Source organism: Aspergillus tanneri (assembly GCF_003426965.1).
Source record: "Aspergillus tanneri strain NIH1004 chromosome Unknown AapTan_2_pilon_pilon_pilon, whole genome shotgun sequence".
Taxonomy (NCBI): Eukaryota; Fungi; Ascomycota; class Eurotiomycetes; order Eurotiales; family Aspergillaceae; genus Aspergillus; species Aspergillus tanneri.
In genome coordinates, this window is record NW_022984629.1 from 3,395,662 (window position 1) to 3,415,478 (window position 19,817).

The following is a 19,817-nucleotide window of genomic DNA, read 5'->3' on the forward strand; positions in this document are numbered from 1 at the left end:
ATCGGAAGATAATACACAGTATATACAGAGCTCACCACAATCGACCAAGGACATCAGAAAAGAAAGTAAAGATAAATAAAGGTCATCAACCCGCGTATAATGTGTTTGCTCCAAGAACCCTCGCATGCAACAAAAAGCATCATCACGAACGAAAGGGGAATAATCAACGAGAGTCAAACAGTGTATTCACATCTCGGTAAAGACAATGCGCTCTCCAATTCAAACATCTTCGTCGGCCAGTAATTACTACGCTGGAACACGTCTGCTAAGTATATGTGAGTGCAGTCTATCATTCCAGCCTCTACTCCTGGCCGAATCCTAAGGTTTCCTCCACTGCGATAGACAACTTGTGCTCCAACGCGTCATGCGTCTTGTACGGTGGAAGATCCAGACGATTGAAACTGTCCCAAATTAGCCTCATTCCCTCCAGACTGAAAAATGACCCTTACCATGTGTGCGACTTCGGCAGCGCCACCGGATCACCCGATTTCTCAATTGTGAACCGTCTCGGTCCGTCAGACCCCTGCAGATCCTTGAAGCCGTTGACCGGAATCCGTGAAGTACCCGTGGTGAACTGCAGCAGCCGAGACTTCTGTTCCGCATCCCAGGAACGCACGATCTTCCAGAAGTTCTGGATCACCTCATCCTGCTCCTGGTAGCCGCGATAGTCGGTGTGCTTCTTCCAATCGTCCACATCAATATCTGCAATACCTCCGATCAACAGCTCGAGCTCGCGTTCATCAAACACGTTAACCAGATCCGCCGGGATCAGCTCGTTGAAGCCCGACATAAAGGCATTGAATTGCTCCTCAACCCGCTTTACAATCTTCCATTCCGTCACCAACCTGCAGAAACCATTAGCCAATACAGTCCATATAGCCAGGCAAGACAGATCACTTACTCGACGTATTCGTGCTTGTTCTCGTTCGTAACGGGTATATCACGACCGCCCGGCTTCAGGTCAATAGTGCGACGCTCTCCGAATTTCTCGTCATCCACAGAGAAGGTCAGTTCGATGATTCCCTCGATATCGTTATCTCTGTCCATCCGTCAGCACCAGCGTCATCCGTCTCCAAAGGTCAGGTCACATACAACGTCCATGCCAAATTCCGGTGCACATCCTCGTCGACACCTTCCATGTCCTGCAGCGAGACCTTCTTGCGTAGCATCATCTTGTAGAAAGCTCCAATGAAGAAAGAATCGAGGAAACGACGATGGAAGATGGCCAATCCAACGACGCGTCCGATGAACCTGAAGTAGTTCAAATGTTCCGGGTTAACACCCGAATGGGGATTAATTTGCAGGGTATAGTTATCATGTGCTGAATACTCGAAAAGACAATAGAACGGGTTGAACATTTCATGAGAAAGGAGGAAGAAGAATTCACTATTCCGTCAGTCAGTACAAACCCCCTCTGAGGTTATTCTTCTACGGATAGGCAGGGAAAGCTTACCGAGAAAGACCGCCATAGTCCAGGCCGTCCTCGCCATCGAACTTGATCATTAAACGCTTCTTCAAATCCGAAGCGCTCTGTCGCATGATCTCCGCATAGGAGTCTTCGAAGATGTTGTTGCGGCGCACCTTAACATGACACTGGCCGGACATGATTCGCAAGGCGGGTTGCGACCGGAAGTAGATCAACTTGCGCCTAAAGTCACGCTTGTACTGGGGGACACCCTGGTCCAGCGACGACGGAAGACGGGGATCATCCCAAGTAGTCGTCTTGGTGTTGTGGTCAACGAAGTAGACACGGGCCGTGTTCGTTAAGCGCATTTCCCAGCCACTAGGTAGCGGTCCCAGTTGAGAAACCGGTTGCTGCTGGATGGTTGTGTTGTTGCCGTTGGCATTCTGGCCGTACATCCGAATGTACTGCTGTCGGCGGGGGTCCACCCACGTCGTGGTTCGGGTATTATGGTCGACAAAGTATGGCCGCCCCTCGGGGGTATTCCGCTGCTCCCATCCTGGCGGAAGCTCGCCAGTGCCTGCAGTGGTAGCTCCCGTGGCCATCATGGACACAGCGTTCACGCCGCCACCACCGCCAGTTGGCGGGGTGGAAGCCTGTGGCGGCTGAGGTTGCGCCTGGTTATCTTGCAAATTTGGAGAGCTGGCCCCAGTTCGGTCCTCTGGCAGCATTCGGCTCTGATGAGCCCTTCGTTCCAGCTGCATATTAGCCTCACGCTGAGTGCGCTGTGTATGCTCGTTGTAATTTGCCGAGGGCCGAGTCCAGGTGGTGGTTCTCGTGTTGTGATCGACATAGTAGGTTCTCCCCAGGTTATCCTCCCGCCGCTCCCAGCCGGCCGGCAGTCGTCCTTGGCTATCTTCGAAAGAACTCAGGTTTGTGCGAGAGCCGTGTTGACCGTTGGGAAGTGTTGCAGCTCCGTTGGCAGGAATCACCGTGCTGGAAGGTCGGGCGGTCGACGGGACGCGTTGAGGGTTGAGAGATGGATTCGACACAGCGGATGGAGAATCGACCTGGCTTGGAGCGGAGGAAGTCGAGGGTGCAACCTGTGGAACAAGGCCACTAGACGTCGACGACTGAAGATGTGATCGATGCATACCATTGGCTTGATTGGTGTTGGGCGTGCTGAGATTGGTGGACAGGTTGATGATTAGTTTTCCGTGAACGACAAGATTATCATTGGACTTTTTCAAATCTCTCGTGAGCATTTCTATCGAGGGAAAGCACGAAAAGCAGCGAGGTCAGCTCCAGTTCACTCAATCATGCCAATAGGGGATGGGGATGTAGATATATTCCAAGACACCCCAAAAGGTTATGAGAGATGGAACTCACCATCACCACCCATTTGTAAATCTATCACATCTCCGATACGGACATTAATGACGCCGAGGAATCCTTGGTCCTTTTTTTTAAACTTCTTCTGGTCGAATATCTGGATCGCAAGAATGCTGTCTTCGTTGACTCGTCTACAGATTGCAACGGACCCGGATCAGACAAGGAAACCCCACCTAGGGAGCCTAGAATGCCACTTACAGGTCAAACATCTCATTCCAATACGGGTTCAACGTCTTCTTGATCACCGACGTCGTGTGAGTCTGCTCACCGCCGACAGTGGCCACAGCGAAAGGATCAGGGAAACCTGGAGGGTTGGGAAAGAATCATCAGTCCCCGACTGTACCAAAATTAATCGAGGGGAGATCACATATGCTGGACATACGGAAAACATCGCGTTTATATAGCCCATCTGCCGCGATAACTATAATAAGAAGGGAAAAAAAAGTATTCAGTCAGTTTCCATTCGTAGACAAGCTCCGTGACATGTTTTTCTTTTCTTTTTTTTTTCCTCTCCCACTGAATATCGGGACAAAAGGGTGGGACAGATTCTCACTTGTGACCCTGAGGTTTGGCTGGCTGTAATTCAATCGACAGGTTAGCACCACAAATTCACCACGCAGGAAATCCAACGTATTCGAGTCCCGAGAGCGACAGACGACAGGGGATGGTCACTCACGCTGGTAAATTGGAACCCATCCTATATAGGGGAAGGGGACGCTGGCCGTCTAAGCCTCCAGGAGGAACAGGCCGAGCAGGACGAGCCTAACTAGTAAATTGCGGCGTGCGCATCCACCGCCGTCCACAGACAGGGACACCGAGAGTAGTCCAGAACTCCCGGACACGACAGTTGGATAGCAAAATGGAACGAGCGGGCGGTGACGATGGGAGGGAAAAGGAGAAGGGGGGGTGGTGTCAAAGGGAATGACTTGGGGTGGATGGGGTGGATGGAGCGGGATGGAGAGACGAAAACTAAGGTAAGGTCGAGGTTGGCGATAACAAACGGAGACTAAAGAGTTGATGACTTAGTAACTCACGCAAACTCTCTCGCAAGTAGACTGACTCTCACTCTCACTCACTGGACTGTCACTAAGGCTGAGGCGCGGGCAACTTCCATGGGGCTGAGCAGCCAGTCTTGACGTTTGTTCTCTTGGGGCCCAATCACGGGCGACCGAGGGGTTTGCGGGTCACAACAGCGGGAGTGGGCGGATTTGTGGCGAACGACGGTAATCGACGAGTAATCGTCGACTCAAGGATAAATCTTTCTACTCTTTACTACATAAGTAGGGGGGAGGGGAGAGAGAAAGATGTCTGAATTCCAGAACTGATATAGATATGGTTTCTAGTAGAGCCCCTCTCTTGTCCTCCGTATTGGGTTTCCCTCGTATTGTTGTCTTGTATCGTCTTCCTCCCGACGGAGTAACGGAGTACTGTACCTCCGCAGTACTTCTTTGAGTACTTAATCTCCACCGTTATTTCACTTCCCCTAATACCTCAAAGGAAGACTGAACCCCCGCGTGGTTTTTCCCTAAGTTTCCCAAGTTTCAAGGCCAGAAACTCCCACCCGTCAGCCGGGCCGAGAACAGCCTAGCTCCGATGCATGGCCCAAACAAGGCAGCAGAATTTGAATCTCCAGATCTTAAAATATCATGCTTTCAATTTACCACGGTGACTAGGGTCTATCTATCCAACGGGAGCGTGAGATGGATTTTAATACCTAGAAATCCTGGTTATTACTTGATGGTAATAGTTACGTATGTACTAGTACAAGGTACGGAGTATGTTGAAGTTACGGAGTACATATAGCAGGGCTCTGTGGTCTTTACCTACCGAGGCAGCCCGATTCCACTGTACCAACTAAGGCGCTACATGGAACTCTTTAAGGGTGGGGCACATGGGGATAAGCATATAGATCTTAAAATGTCTGTATATATCTTTTGACTTTTCTCATCTTCTTGCAGGGCTAGATCAAAATACTCAAGGCCGAGACGGGGCACATAATCCTACCTTTAGATCCTTTGAAACGGATAACCCTATCGTATGATACCCATACGTCATCTCACCTGACCTACATCTCCCTCATCTATTTGAAGCCTTTGGAAGAAAGAAAAATATATAGAACAAGCGCGTGCGCGAGAGAGAGAGAGAGAGAGAACCAGAATGGTGGATAATACTAATAAGACCCAGAGTAGAATACGATATTGATATCACAGAATAAGCGATTTCGGTTATCCATCCATCTTGCCCAGTCCGAGGTTGCCAGATGGTTATCATACAGTAGTACATCCCAGTCCCCAACTCCAAATATCTCTTCCATGAAATAAGAGAGATTCCTATTTATCTTCGGGCGTCTTTCACCGTGACGCGTCGTAGCTCCCACAGTCCCTCTATTGTCTTTGCATGCCGTTCATCCGTCCGTCCGTCCGTGCCTAGTTTTGCATGCTCTTAGTAGGGGGCGTAGCCCCTACCCCGGCCACGGTAGCCGCCGCGGTAGCCTCCACGAGGGGGGTATCCTCCACGGAAGTGTCCTCGTCCCCGGAAGCCGCCCCGGCCGCGGCCGCGACTCATGCCAGGAACATTCGTCCGTTTGGGGACAACCTGCATGACCATATTAGTGGATCTGACTTGGCCGGCAGAAACAATTTTGGAGTGGCTTACCTTCAGGTTCCGGCCGCGGAACACACTTTCGTTCAGAACAAGGGCCTGGGCCACCAAGCTTGGCTCTGCGAACTCTACATAAGCGTACCTGTAGATCCGACGGTCAGCAGCTATGACAAACATACATCAACTATGACAGAGACCCACCCCTTAGGCTGACCCGTGAATTTATCCAGCAGGATAGTGACACGGTTTATCGAGCCGCAGCTCTGGAAGTGCGCTTGGATTTCCTCGGGAGAAGCTCCGTAGTCCACATTTCCTACGAAGATACTCCGAGCATCGATCTCTTCTTTATCCTCTCGTAGATTCTCGGACTGTTGATCAAGGGTGGCTTGCATTTCGCGTAGTTTCGCAGCTTCGGATTCCATTTCCGCGACCCGTTTCTTCATCGCCGCAATTTCTTCCTGAACCGGGAACAGCATGGGTTAGCGGAAAGGATAAAAGATATCATGGCCTCCATCTAACAGAGGCAATGCATTGTATCGAAAACGAGGGAGGAGCTTCTGGGGTGCGAATCAAAGCTTCAAGCAGCTTCGGCAGGATTCTTACCTCATCGTCACCGCCCTCTTCCTGGGTCCCCAAGCGCTCATCTTTAATCTCAGTTTCTTCTGTGGCCATTATGACAGATGGTAGGATCGGGAATTATAGGTTCCCTTTTTCTAATTCGAGTTGAGAGTTCACAAAGGGAAAAACTCGGTAGCAAGACTGCCCGCCCTTTCTACCAGGCGGGGAACAAGAGTCCTGAAAAAAAACTATTGGATTTCTCTTCTGTCTTAAAGAAGAGAAATGCCAACAACGACAACAACGCAGAGTCAATCTTGACCCTGTGTGTTACAAAGAATGAATGGAGGAGAGGTGCGCTGAGGGATTGGAATGAAAGTAGGTCATCGAACTTGATACCCGCGTTGGATCGGCGCCGAAGTCACTGCTACTCTTTCCGGCCTAGCGACTTTTGTCATCTGAGTTCTCGCTGCGACCAACGCAGATGCAAAACCACGAACTGAGGTGTTGCCAGACAGACTGGTCGGAGATTTAATATTTCTTTGTTCTTTATTCTGCGTGCCCTCTCCTGCTTTCTGCAGACTTGCTAAGATTCTCCATCCGTCCTTTATGTAAACTTTTCCGCATATAAAGCTACTCCTTCACTTTATCATAGTAGTAGCTACTTTCCTATCATTGCCCGAACAGCAACTGAAAAATAAGACATAATACACATAAGTTATCTAATGACGTAAAGTAGCATATTCCTACCATACGTGCGACAGTTTACCAAAATTACATGCACCGTCTAAGTCTATCATGACCTCCCTTCATTCGAGGCTCTATGCTCGCAGTTTCGTAGCGGACGAACCTTTGCTATAGAGTTCGAGCTATCACTAGTAAAGTCACGGCAGGCAACATTTCAGGAAGAAGTCAAGTAGAATTAGCGTCGTAATCGTATCTGTTTCTATGGCGTATATACAAGCGAAGAAATTGAAAAGAACATCAACTCATGAAGATGGGACATTGTTCTTGCGATATGAAACTTTCTCGACGGCGACGGTCTCGGCTCCGTTGGCATCCGTCTTGAGCTGGTAAACATACAGCACGAGCACATCACCTTGGATCTACGTAGAGGTTAGTGTGGGGACCACAAAGCGATCCCTACGGGGCCATGCAAGACTCACATCCATCAAGCAAAAACTAGGCGTCGGTTCTTCTCCATCCGCCCAGTATCCCGTGCTCAAAGCTCCTGTTGCGCTTCCGGGGTTCACGAAGAACCTGCCCTCCATTTCAAAGGCCTCGAAACGATGAGTACCTCCCCAGAGCAATATATCCACGTCCATCTGGCGCGCCGCAATCAGCAAGGCGTCGGCATCGCCCGGCGGAATGATGGTGTGGCCATGGGTAAATCCGATGCGGAGACTGCCGTGCGTCACCACTTTCGAGAGCGGAAGATTGGGAGAATCGACATCAAAGTCGCCCTTGACCAATTGCAAGTCCGGAGCAACCTGCCGAAGAAACTCGAAGGTATTGCGATCGGTAAGGTTCCCGAGACACAAGATCTGGCCGATCTTGCCAGGCGTTAAGAGCTTCCGGAACTACGGTCGGTGTCAATTGAGAAGGAGGGATTGGGAAGATAGTCTATCTAGACCGTCGCGTGCCGAAGAGAGGAGCAACGACGGTGCGTACCTTGGCTGGGAGATCCTAGCGAGCGCCAGTTAGTTAGCCAGCGATCATGTGGCATCCAAGGACCGGGAGAGATCACGTACGGGAGCCCGATCAGGGATAAAGAGGTCACCGATGACCAGGACTAGACGCGAGGTCATCCTGAAAAGAAAGCTTGGTAACTTAACGGAGCATTCCAGAGAGGGGAGGCGGCTTCCTAGAAGGCCCAGTAACTAGCCAGCTAAATGTCCACGGGTAGCGAAGAAAGCTGATGGATCACACTGGATGTAGGCGGCAGCGAGTTCTGGTTACGTATGACTATTTGTTGCGCTCCGGGACGTCGATGGGAGCTTCGCGGGGAAAGCTGACGGGCGGCAAACCCTAAACCCTACAGCAGTATCCAGTTTGGTTAGTAGTAGACTGAGAGTACATATCAGTATGGAAGAACCTACATTCATCCAGTGAATACTACGTATTAGATAGAAAAACAGATAATAGCTATACGATGTACGGATGCTAGAGTTTGCAATTCAAGGTTATAAACAACTCTCAGCGGACCTTAACTTGTAGCTGGCTGTACACTATGTACTAGATAGACTATGAAGAAGGCTTCTGCAGTACGCTGTGATCCTAAACCCAGCTTTTTCTGAGCTTCTCTTGGACTGAATACTGAGTCACCCTTTTCAGTTTATGATGTCTCGCTCAATACATTCAAAGAACTGTATGCTAAGTCTCTGTTCCTGTTTCTCAATGATATATGTAAGGCAAGTATAGACGAAATAGTAACGATTCTCTGCAATATACATCTCCCACTGGAGAGAGAACGATACCATGGGATATATTATGTAGGACAATATGTACCTAGGTACCTACAGTACATACATATAACTCCAGTTTGAATGGAATTGTATCCCTAGTTGGTTCTGACATACCCACAGTCCCATAGACATCTAACCTGACCGTCATCCCCAACGGTTGAGGGAATTATGCCGGATATTCTCTTCCTCTGAACCCCTCTCAATTCTCCAGCAGACTCAACCAATTCAACTCTTCCATAGGGAATTGTCCCGGACAACGGAGGTAGTCGCAATTGCAGTACGGATGGCTCCGCCCGTACAAGTACCTAAGTAATAGTAATACTGAGTGACGGAGGACGGTTAATAATCGGAGAAAACCAAAAAAAAAAAAAAAAAAAAAGATAACCTAGGTCATATTATATCAATTGGCGATTCCTCTCCCTTCTGATCCCTTTCAACAAACACCACACATTCCTTTCTTCGCGCCTTTTCTGGAGTCTTTCTTCATAGATATAAATCCATCCCAAGGAATTGCCTAGGCACATCTGATCGGCCCGATCTTTTTCTGGGGGCACTCTTCCGGCGTTCCCCGACCGGTTCCTTACGCTTTCCCATTTCCCCCGCGGGCTCTCCCGTCGAGAGCTGACGTCGTCGGAAACTCTGGCGACCAAGCAGGCGACGCAGCGGTTGAGCCTGATTTCCAGGCACCTGGATCAGCGCCTACCGCTGCCGGAGTTGAACACGCCTTTCTCGACCGAGAGGAATTCTCTCGCTCCCGACGATCTCGAATATAAACCCCTCGATCGCTCCACCCTACCCTCCATTCCTCCCACGATCTCTCCCCAACAACCTTCATCCCCAGTTGCCGTCATGTCGTCCCAAGCCCCTCACCCCACCCTGTTGATCCCAGGGCCCATTGAATTCGACGATGCTGTGCTACAGTCCATGTCCCACTATGCGTGAGTTCCCTTCCCCCTCCCCTCACTCCCCTCACTCCCCCATCTCGCTTCCCCTCGCCTCTCGTCTCAACTCCCCTCCCCGCACTGCTTGACTAACACTGCTTCGATTTCCCCCCCTCTTAGTGAGAGTCATGTCGGCCCTGGGTTCGTCAAGACCTTTGGAGAAACGTTGACCTTGGTTCGGAAACTCTTTCAGTCCACCAGCCCGACGGCGCAACCATTCGTCATCTCGGGCAGTGGCACCCTCGGCTGGGATATTGTGGCTTCCAGTTTGATCGAGAAGGGCGAGAATGCCCTTGTCCTGCACACCGGCTACTTCGCCGACTCCTTCGCAGCCTGTCTGGAGGCCTACGGAGTCAACGCGACACAGCTCAAGGCCCCTGTCGGGGAGCGCCCGTCTTTCGAGCAGATCGAGCAAGCCTTGAAGGAAAAGCCCTACAAGATCATCACCATCACGCATGTGGACACCTCCACTGGCGTGTTGAGTGACATCAAGCGTGTGGGGGAGATCGTCCGTCGGGTCAGCCCCGAGACTTTGGTGGTGGTCGACGGAGTGTGCAGTGTCGGCTGCGAGGAGATCGCCTTTGATGCCTGGGATATCGACGTGGTCCTCACCGCCAGCCAGAAGGCCATCGGATGCCCTCCAGGTCTCAGTATCCTGATGGTTTCCGGCCGGGCCCTGGAGCGCTTCAAGTCCCGCCAGACGCCTCCCGCATCGTACTATGCCTCGCTCGGCAACTGGCTCCCGATCATGCAGAACTATGAGAACTTCAAGCCCTCCTACTTCGCGACTCCGCCTACTCAGCTGGTGCATGCCCTACACACCACGCTGTCCCAGATCACCGCCGGCTCCATTGCCGAGCGGTTTGCAGTCCACGTACAGGCGTCGGACCGTGTCAAGGCTGCCGTCGCCGAGCTCGGCCTGTGCCAGTTGGCCAGCAAGCCGGAGAACCAGGCCCATGCCATGACGGCGATCTGGCTGCCCGAAGGTCTGACCCCGCCAGACGTCCTCCCGGGTCTGTTGAAGCGCGGAGTCATCTTTGCAGCCGGTCTGCACAAGGAAGTCGCCACTAGATACATCCGATTCGGCCACATGGGTGTCAGCGTCACCTCGGGACGCCCGGACATTGACAATGCAATTGCCGCCTTGAAAGAAGCGATCACGGAGGCTAAGCAGGCTAAGGGACTGTAGCTGATAAGTTATCTATATACGTACCTGTCTTCCCCTCGAGTAAATAGTCAATAGAGAACCAGAATGAACTTATGAACTATACATCCTCAAAATAGAGAGTAGGCTTATGTAGCATACTATGCCTATTAATGGACATTCGGTTATATATTGTTCCATCAAGTCCATGGGGTTGACCTGATGTGATTATAATGATTTCGTCGCATAGTTATACTGCACTTGTGTATTCAATTATTTACACTACCTGCATTTAAAATTACTGAATATTAGTAACTATCCAGGAGTAAACAATACAAAATACTTTTAGCAAGAAGAAAGAAAGGATACTACAGTTGAGATAAATTCCATGTCCGCTGGTTTGGATATTGTATATCATGGAAATTTAAAACTCTCGAGACTCTATCTTCCATAATAGTATCATAATTACCGATCTCAGATTCGTACATAAACTATAAAGACACTTAAAGTATTGAGTACAACAGAAAATAAGGAAAATAAATATGCATCAAATAAAAATTAATAGTAGGTAATCCTGCTCATAATGTCCTTCCAATCAATCAATCAATCAATCAATCCCTTCAACAGAAAAATAAAAATATAAAAATTACAAGGAGAAAGGAAGTCGCATAAAAAAAAGAAATAAGAAAAAAGAGAAAACACCAGATGGCCAAATAAAATAGGGGGTATGAAGTGATGCTAGGCACTTGTCATGCTTTCAATCAGCTTTCTTTACAGGAAACGTGAATGGAACTATGGATGCAATAAGAACTCATGTTAATCCCCAGCCTGTATTTTTGTTCTCTTTTCTTTTTTTTAGTGTCCATGGTCATGAGTACTTGCTTCGGCCTCTTATCGTCTCTCCATATCAAGGCTAAGCGTCTAATTCTCCCCTACGTAATGCTAGGGGTGCCCGGACATCGGTTACATACTGCAAAGCTTCTAGCATAGGAATTAGATGGAGGAGACCGTTATCCGTCGGGTCGTTTATCCAGCCCTCGATGGGAATGGCATTATCTAAAGAATCATCAACATCCGAATCGGCGGGTCGCGCAGGGTGGGAAACAAAACGGAGCTGGGGCGACCAAGACGTACCTTCGTGAAATATATAGCTCATAGGGCTATTATCCAAGATCATCACTTTGCTCAAATCAGGCTCCACGGAACTGAGGTCCTTGATATAGGCGCCATTACGGAAAGTACAGTGCTGGCGGTAATACCGAGCGTGGAAGAATTTCCGCTCCTGTTCCAGCCAGTCGATCACGGGGTCGGCGTACTCTTGCACACTGGCCGTGAAAATGACCAGCTTGTACCATTTGCAGATCTTCCGCAGGAACTCATCACAGTGTGGCCGCTTGTGAACGTAGTACAGGATGGGATGCTGTGGTCCCAGCGTTGTGGGCGGCGCTCCCGGCGTGAGAGCCGTCATCATCGGCGTAGCTAGCTTGACCTCAACCATATGGCCGCTGGACATGCGGCCGCCCTTGGCCAGCGAATGGATAAGTGTCTCGTCCAGATCGAGCACCAGCGTCTTCTGAGGGACCCGGAACCCACGCGACGTGGCTGTGTACGATGGAGCCCGAGGTGGGATGAGCGGTCGTGGAGGCACGGGCGAGTGGGGATACCTTGTCACCCTATGGACCGAAGGAGAAGTCGGGGATTTCAGACTATCGAAGTTGAGAGTTCCTTGGGGACTGCTATGCGAAGAGGATGATCCTAAATCGGCACTCTGCGCCCGACGGTGCCGTTGCCGTTGTAGAGCTTCCTCGTTGTGAAGTTTGATCCGAATCGAGCGACGAGGAGTGTTGTCGTCTGACAGCTGCTCCAATCCTGTAGACTTTGCTTTGGACGACCGATTGCCACCTGCCTTGACAGCTCGACGATCTCCTTCAGATTCGGAAGTGCTTGAGGCGACGGAATCCCGGGATACGTGGCCTCGAAGCTTCCGTGTCAAACTAGCCCGCCGTTTGCCGTTCGCAGGCCGGGCTTCTTTGGCCGTGCTTCTCCTTCTACTTGTCGGCCTAGACCCAAATACCGACTGACGTAGCTTCTGAACCGGCGCCATGGGAGTGTATTGGCCATTATCATCCCGAAAGCACTGAACTGCGTATATCCCCGGAGCGGCCAATGTAGATAGGATGAACTTGATTGTTTCGGTGATCGCATCAAAAAACCGCTGTGCAACCAGGCCTAGAGCAGTACTTTTGGTAGCAAAGACACCATCCTTCTGAATGCCCCGTATCAACGGCGACTTCTCATCCAGCGTATGTCCAAATCGATCGTCTTCTTCCGTTGACTCGAGCGCATTGTCACCGAACTTCTCAGGGACAGTGGTTGAATGGAAGTCGTTGCTACTGTAGGACCTGAATTTCGCGAGGTCGCCCGGCGAACTCGGTGGGGACAGGTCACCCTGGGAGCGAGACCGCTGACGGCTGCGGCTGGAATTGGAGGACTGGCCAATAACTCGGGACGACAGGATATTCAGCGAGTTCATCTTCCTACGCGGCCCACGGAAGTCCGGGCTGGCGCAGGTATCTATACAGACAAGGCGACAAGCGCACGAGTCAGCCAGCCATTCATACGATGTATACGAGTCAGCCAGACGAGAGTCCACAACAAGAAGTAAGAAGAGCAATGGGAATGAGGTGAGGGCTCCAGCAGTTATCTGGTTAATGCTCACCTCAATGCGCCAGTCGGCCGTGTATCGGAAATACCCGATCTCCAAGAGGCTGCTCAAATGGGGGTTGAGAAGCGGTCGAGAAATAACCGAAATAACCAGCGAGTGTCAATCTTAAAGGGTGACCTTTACGTGAAAGAAGAGGCGAGAAAGGGGAGGAAGACGGAGGATGGGCGAGGGGGAAGAGGGAGAGAGAGATGGGGAGGTGTTGGGAGGAAGATGACGGCGAGGTGTGGGGAGAGCGAGAGCCGTTAGTCTTTCTTGGGTCGACCGATGTCTGATTTCTCTATCCCACCATCTCCCCTCCTTGGTCCATCCCTCTGCTCTTCGACACCACTTCCCCTTTATTTTGGACGAGCTACTGTCCTCCATTGGTCTACCCTCTGCTGTCTCCTGCAGGAATTCTCCCTGAAAGTGCAATTTCGTGAGGGCTCTGGTATGCTGTGCAAAATATGTCCGTGACTCAATTGTGCTAACTGATCGGCGTAGCTCATACTGTTGCCAAATTGTGGAACATTTTTATTTATTTTATTTTATTTTATTTTTACTTCACATTCACTCTGGTCCTACCTTCAAAAAAAAAGAGGATCTTAGAAACTAGGATATCGCAATGCCGTCCACACCCGCGGCCTTGACGCCGGGTTTATCGTCTTTCCTGAAGTCGCTGAAGACGAACCCGATCGACACATCCATTGACAATCTAATCTCGTGTGTTATTAGGGATATAATACTTACTGCGATCACGCTAATGGAGGTGCAGGCTGCTTAAACGAAGACAGATTCGACACTCCAGATCATGCGCTACGGCGACTGCCTACCTTCTGCTCCGGGTCGTCTCGGCCTGTAGGACATCAGATGCAGCGAAGCTGATCGAGCGGGTTCAGAGTGTGGGAAGGCGATTGTTGGCTGCACAACCAAGAGAGATGGTAGTAGGGAATATCGTGAGACGTGTGCTTGGTTTGATCCGAGACGAGGCCGAGGACGACAGAGAAGCCGACTTTACACTGAGTGAGACCGAAAGCCAGCCTCAAACTCCCCGTGCCATGGATGGTGAGTTTTGATTACCTCCGGTCATTGAGGTGCGGAGGACTGAAATTAGTCTAGACCCGTCGGAAGCCATGTTGAGCCGTCACGACGGCTCCGATCGATCGTCTTCCCGACCTACGGCATCCTTATCTGCGCCGATTTCCATGTTCAGCCTTCTTTCACATCCGGAACCCGAGCCATCACTGCCTGGTACGCCGGCATCGGCGTCCCCCTCGGGCAAGCTCCTGGGCAATCCCCCCAACAAAGACGTTCGTGCCGAGGTTCTCGAAGGGATCAACGAGATTATCGATGAACTGGGCCAGGTGGATGACCAGATTGCCGCCTACGCCCTCGACCATATCCACTCCAATGAGATCATCCTCACCCATACCTCGTCGACCACCGTCCAGAAATTCCTGCTGAAAGCGGCTGCGAAGCGCAAGTTTACGGTCATCCATGCCGAATCTTACCCCAACAACCATGAAGCGACCCATGCTACGGTCAGCGGCACCGCTCCCAATGACGAAGAAATCCTGAGCTCCGAATCATTTCAAAAGCCCCTGATCGCATTGGGCATCACGGTCATTTTGATTCCCGATTCCGCTGTCTTCGCTCTGATGTCCCGGGTGAACAAGGTGATTCTGGGAACTCACTCGGTTCTTGCCAACGGTGGTCTGGTCGCCGCCGCGGGCACTCGGGTGATTGCGCGCGCAGCCAAGGTGCATCAAACTCCCGTCGTGGTGGTCAGCGGGGTATACAAGCTCAGCCCCGTGTATCCATTCGACTTCGAATCGTTGATCGAGTACGGCGACTCCAGTAAGGTCCTCGGGTATGAAGATGGGGATTTGGTCGATCAGATCGATGTCCAAAACCCCCTATACGATTATGTCCCGGCGGAGCTAGTAGATCTCTACATTACCAACCTGTGGGTTTTCCTTGACTTGTATTCTTTTGACCTTTGGATGAGCAAATAGCTAACGTGGAATTACAGAGGAGGACATGCACCATCCTATCTGTATCGTATTGTGTCAGATCACTACCGCAAGGAGGATATCAGCTTTTAGCTGCGTGACAGGAGTCAAAAAGAGGCGAAAATTTTAAAAAAGGAACAGAAAATAAAAAAAAATTGACAGAACAATAAACAGAAGTATAAAATGTCTACTCATAGCTGGGCGAGGTATGTGGAACCCCAGAAGGCATAAGGATGATAATGGGGAAAATGTGAGGCATGATACCCACGATATACTGCTTCCAACTTGGTATACAAAGGATACTTAGGAATCTAATACTTGAAGGCCGCCTGAGTGTACAGATTCATCCCGACTGTAGACGTCTCGGAGATGGAACCTACGAAACTACGTCGTAAGTCAGGTCACTTATTTTTGAAAGTTTGATATTTTCGGGCCCGTCCCAAAGAAAATCAATCATGGCGCCATCTTTTTATGAGTATATCAATCGTAGTAGCTGCAATGTATTTTTGCAGGGTCATCCGTCCTGAACCATAATATCCAGACCATATAGACCGAAGACAGAATCCCATTGGTATCTTCCCATCTTCCATGGAATGGGCCCCTCTCCATAATTTGCATCGCACCCCGTTTGTGCACTGCTCTACGAGCGGGGCTTCTCCTTCTTCTCCTTCCACAGAGCCATCAGACCGACACCGGAGACCTTGACGACCTTGAAACGGACACCGGGAATATCACCCTTGGCCTTACCCTTACGACCGAAACCGGCGAGGAGGACCTCGTCGTTCTCATCGATGTAGTTCAGGCAACCGTCATTGGGGACTGTGAATTCATTCCGTCAGCACTGGGGTTCACCAAAAAAAAAAAAAAAAAAAACTCCGTCGTTCTTGCTCATCCCATTCATGTTTGTCCATTCTAATTAGCCCCGAATCCCCCTCCCCGTATCATAACCATCTCTTTTCGATCTAAACAACACATGGAATCCCCCACAGGCTTAAAAAAGGTAAAAGAAAGGATTTCACCCACCGAAAGCGGCGACCTTCTTGCCGTTCTTGATCAACTGGACCTTGACACACTTGCGAATGGCAGAGTTGGGCTGTTTGGCCTCAACACCAACCTTCTCGAGGACGATACCCTTGGCGTGCGAAGCACCACCGAAGGGAGAAGACTTGTAGGCAGTACCGAGGAGACGCTTCTTGTAGTGCAGATCGGCCCAGCGATTGTCACGACGAGTAGTCGCGAGCTTGCGCGCGGCGTTGAGACCACGGGGCTTTCCCTTACCCATCTTGGCGTATTATGTTCGAAGGATGGTCTTAGAAACAAGAAAAAATCAGCGTTGGATTCTTATGCTGCTATCTGGACTGGTGGGTTGATTTGATTTTTGACTGATCCGAGAGGGAAGGAGGGAGGTTGAGATCGTGGAAAATCCGGTGATGGATGGACAAATCCCTCGAATCGAAGTCATACACCAGGGGGAAAACGTACCGACTGATAAAATTTCGCCAAAAGGCCTGATGGGGATGGTTGTCGAAAGTCGAAGGTCGAAAGGTTCCTTGAGGCGGTCTCGCTAAGTCAAAATGAATCTTCGGCTGTGCGCCCGTTGGCCGCTAAGCGAGCCATCCGGAGAAACGTCGGCCCTTGATAAGATAATCCTATACTATGGATGGTTACAATTAATTACTTTACTACGTTGTAGTTACGGTAGTTAGATAATTCGCCATGGATGCCGCCCCTCGTATGGAACATCTGAGGAGGGTTAGTACCCAGCGTCTCCCTCCTCCGGCTCTCTTCCAAGGCCCCTCTTTTCACGATGCTTCCCCCCTCTCCTCTCCTGGAACAAGCCAGCGGCCTCCCCTGCAGCGTCATCGCTCGTCGCGCCAGTCTGGGGTCCTGGAGACCCCCGGGTCCACGTCACCATTCCTATCTCGTAAGCAGTCTGCAGGCGAAGCCGACCGATCAGACGCCATTTGGCAGGAAATGCAAAATGCCTTATCGGAAGTCGAGCTGAGTGCCGTTACGAGCGAACACGTTTTCGGCGAGAAACATTCTAAGGCGCTGGAGGATCTCCGCACCAAGCAGCTGAAGCTTGCGCAGGCATGGGCGCGCAGTGAAGCGGATGACGACGGATCAGATGGCAAAGGGACTCTGGGGAAACCCTCGTCGGTGCGAAAGGGCTCCCGCAATACCGTCACGACCTCGGGTGATCCGGCCCCTGCGGACGATTCGTCCCCTAGGAACTTGGACGAGGAAACCGAAAAAGATCTTGCCTTGGCGCGTGAGAGGCGAGAGGCGAATGATCGTTATTTTGATCGAGTCAATGGCGGCGTGTTGGATGTGGTGGCTAAACTCGAGGAAGTGGCTGAGGCTATGGAGGTGGTCGAGAGGGAGAGCAGAGATATATGGAGCGACACGGATGCAAACAGCGTAGCTGAATCGACACAGCCAACCCACACCGGATGAGACTCTGGGGGCGGTGTTTTGATTCTCCAGCGATTCCTATTGGTGCATGTATAGTGCACTGTTACTTGTCTGATGGCTGACTCGCCATGTTATTCTGGCCTCATGTCTTGCACATGAAACTGACATGTTGCTCTACTGTTATACGCGCAGTAGAGCGTTGATATCTCCGCGTCGCCTCTAGGGTAACGAAATTCTACCCCGTCCCCAGGTCAATGTTCGGGGGTTCCGCATAAGCGTGGACGTATGAAGTTCGCGCAACCATGAGATAAGGCTCCATCGCCCGTTATGTGAACATAGTAGTAGTATAGCATCCAAATTTTAGTCATGACAATGGCAGGGTATCTAATTTTGAACTATTCATCCAATGTCAAACAACACCAAATGAGTATGTAAGTAACCATCCAAGCACTCCATCATTCCTTTTTTACAAGCCGAATCAAACTTTTCCATCCTTCCACCGCCGTATCCCGCGCATCCACCCATCGACTTTCGTACGCCTTCCTGGCTAACATTTCTACCTCCTTGTTCCATCTATGCTTCAGTAGATCTTTCAATTCCGGTCTGGAGGGCCGGGTAGCCTCCCTGTCCGGTTGGGGAAGATTTCGCGGGACAAGGCGACGGTCATAAGCGCCCACGGGGGAAGCCAACCGATTCAGAATCCGAGTCTGTTCACGGATGAGGTCGCGCTGATCAAGACGGTGGGACCGATGGACCTGGATTGAGATGTACAGTACAGAGGTGGTTAATGCGAACCCGCTGAACTGTAGGCCGCGTTAGCATCCGTGGATCCGTGACGTTTCGTTTGCACCGAAGCGAGGGTGCGTCAAGAACTCACAAAACCAGTGAAGAACCCCATCTTGATCGTGATATTCGTTGGTTAATTTAATTTATATCTGGGGTCGGATAGGCGGAGGAGAAGAGCCACGGCTCTCGGCGCAGCGAGGGAGAAGACAAGGACAAAAGAGCGGAATATCTAGACGAAGGGGGAAGATCGACTTCGAGAGATACAGACTCGATCCCAAAGAATTGGCACCGTAGTCCACCAGACAGGCCCAAAAAAAGAAGGGAAGAAGGAGTCATTCCATAAGTTCCGTCTTTTGCGTTGTCTGCTCGGCATTGCCGTTTCCAGCACTCCGATTGGCTGCGGCGGAAAGTCGAATCTTCAATTTCAGAGAGAGAGTGAGAGAGAGAGAACATTCAACCATCTTCATCTTAACGAACATCTCCTTTTCTTTCTCTCGCATATAATATACTTTCCTCCAGGGATTTTGATCGGCCACGTCGATCGGCTATATTCCTCTCTCTATCTGAATCTGATACAATCCCACCTACGAAAAGAACCTCCGTCGAATCGCTCTACTTCCCACCTTCACCATGGCCGGTGGTGCTGCTAAATACCGTCATCTCAGCCGCAAGTCGTCGCATCGACAGGCTTTGCTCCGAAATCTGGTTACGTCTCTGTTTAAACACGAGTCGATCACGACGACATGGCCCAAGGCCAAGGAGGCCCAACGACTGGCCGAGAAATTGATCACCTTGGGCAAGAAGAACACAGAGGCGAGCAGGAAAAGAGCATTGTCGATTTTCTATGTAAGTGAGGACTGTTCAAGTCCTTTGTGGTCTCCTTTTTTTCCCGTCTGGAGATTTAGCAGAAGACACTGGCAAAATGTCCCCCTTCACCCACATGTCTCCTGCGAGCTGTTTATTACCCCCAGCTAACCAGTTAGACTCCTCATGATTTGCTCCCGAAGCTTTTCGGTCCCCTTCGCGAACGCTACGCCGAACGTCCCGGCGGTTATACCCGGGTATTGCGAGTCGAGCCCAAGAAAGATGACCAGGCACCCAGTGCGATCCTGGAACTTGTCGACGGACCGAAGGATATGCGCTTTGCTCTGACAGCACGGACGATCGCCCGACAAAGGTCACAGGGTCTGGAAACCCTCAATGAGCTGACTGCTATGAATGTGCGCAAGGTGACGAGGTTCCGAAAGGACGGCGTGGAGGGCCTGGAAAGAGCGATTGATCGGTTGGCACTGGACGGGAAGGAGACCAAAAGCTCCAGGGATGTGGACGAGAAGCAATGAACGTGCAATACTTGTATACAATCATCATGTGGCATTTCTGACGTCAAATCAAGACGATTCCCT

General features: G+C 50.7%; 9 protein-coding genes across 9 annotated transcripts; 4 read left to right on the plus strand and 5 right to left on the minus strand.

Annotated features, from left to right (window-relative positions):
* Positions 1 to 301: 301 nt before the first annotated feature.
* Positions 302 to 6,067, minus strand: ATNIH1004_001092 (uncharacterized protein; the record flags this gene model as incomplete). Its single annotated transcript, XM_033565792.1, has 11 exons — positions 302 to 401; positions 450 to 845; positions 902 to 1,039; positions 1,093 to 1,386; positions 1,454 to 2,669; positions 2,792 to 2,925; positions 2,993 to 3,098; positions 5,260 to 5,389; positions 5,450 to 5,537; positions 5,597 to 5,853; positions 5,915 to 6,067. 11 exons carry the CDS (start codon positions 6,065 to 6,067, stop codon positions 302 to 304), a joined length of 3,012 nt encoding a protein of 1,003 aa, XP_033431549.1.
* An 872-nt stretch (positions 6,068 to 6,939) lies between these two features.
* Positions 6,940 to 7,758, minus strand: VPS29 (vacuolar protein sorting-associated protein 29; the record flags this gene model as incomplete). The annotated part of the gene is made up of 4 exons (XM_033565793.1): positions 6,940 to 7,056; positions 7,117 to 7,530; positions 7,622 to 7,636; positions 7,702 to 7,758. 4 exons carry the CDS (start codon positions 7,756 to 7,758, stop codon positions 6,940 to 6,942), a joined length of 603 nt encoding a protein of 200 aa, XP_033431550.1.
* A 1,506-nt stretch (positions 7,759 to 9,264) lies between these two features.
* ATNIH1004_001094 (alanine--glyoxylate transaminase) lies at positions 9,265 to 10,545 on the plus strand (the record flags this gene model as incomplete). Its single annotated transcript, XM_033565794.1, has 2 exons — positions 9,265 to 9,353; positions 9,477 to 10,545. The coding sequence occupies 2 exons, from the start codon at positions 9,265 to 9,267 to the stop codon at positions 10,543 to 10,545; spliced, it is 1,158 nt and encodes a 385-aa protein (XP_033431551.1).
* Positions 10,546 to 11,413: 868 nt separating this feature from the next.
* Positions 11,414 to 13,033, minus strand: nemA (Nem1-Spo7 phosphatase catalytic subunit NEM1; the record flags this gene model as incomplete). Its single annotated transcript, XM_033565795.1, has 1 exon — positions 11,414 to 13,033. One exon carries the CDS (start codon positions 13,031 to 13,033, stop codon positions 11,414 to 11,416), a length of 1,620 nt encoding a protein of 539 aa, XP_033431552.1.
* A 793-nt stretch (positions 13,034 to 13,826) lies between these two features.
* On the plus strand, positions 13,827 to 15,306 carry EIF2B2 (translation initiation factor eIF2B subunit beta; the record flags this gene model as incomplete). The annotated part of the gene is made up of 4 exons (XM_033565796.1): positions 13,827 to 13,924; positions 13,977 to 14,266; positions 14,321 to 15,167; positions 15,234 to 15,306. 4 exons carry the CDS (start codon positions 13,827 to 13,829, stop codon positions 15,304 to 15,306), a joined length of 1,308 nt encoding a protein of 435 aa, XP_033431553.1.
* Positions 15,307 to 15,853: 547 nt separating this feature from the next.
* Positions 15,854 to 16,495, minus strand: rps23 (40S ribosomal protein uS12; the record flags this gene model as incomplete). Its single annotated transcript, XM_033565797.1, has 2 exons — positions 15,854 to 16,032; positions 16,237 to 16,495. 2 exons carry the CDS (start codon positions 16,493 to 16,495, stop codon positions 15,854 to 15,856), a joined length of 438 nt encoding a protein of 145 aa, XP_033431554.1.
* A 434-nt stretch (positions 16,496 to 16,929) lies between these two features.
* On the plus strand, positions 16,930 to 17,670 carry ATNIH1004_001098 (DUF5315 domain-containing protein; the record flags this gene model as incomplete). Its single annotated transcript, XM_033565798.1, has 1 exon — positions 16,930 to 17,670. The coding sequence occupies one exon, from the start codon at positions 16,930 to 16,932 to the stop codon at positions 17,668 to 17,670; it is 741 nt and encodes a 246-aa protein (XP_033431555.1).
* A 413-nt stretch (positions 17,671 to 18,083) lies between these two features.
* Positions 18,084 to 18,526, minus strand: ATNIH1004_001099 (MICOS complex subunit Mic12 family protein; the record flags this gene model as incomplete). The annotated part of the gene is made up of 2 exons (XM_033565799.1): positions 18,084 to 18,431; positions 18,506 to 18,526. 2 exons carry the CDS (start codon positions 18,524 to 18,526, stop codon positions 18,084 to 18,086), a joined length of 369 nt encoding a protein of 122 aa, XP_033431556.1.
* Positions 18,527 to 19,044: 518 nt separating this feature from the next.
* Positions 19,045 to 19,754, plus strand: ATNIH1004_001100 (mitochondrial 54S ribosomal protein bL17m; the record flags this gene model as incomplete). Its single annotated transcript, XM_033565800.1, has 2 exons — positions 19,045 to 19,260; positions 19,398 to 19,754. 2 exons carry the CDS (start codon positions 19,045 to 19,047, stop codon positions 19,752 to 19,754), a joined length of 573 nt encoding a protein of 190 aa, XP_033431557.1.
* Between the last annotated feature and the right edge of the window lie 63 nt (positions 19,755 to 19,817).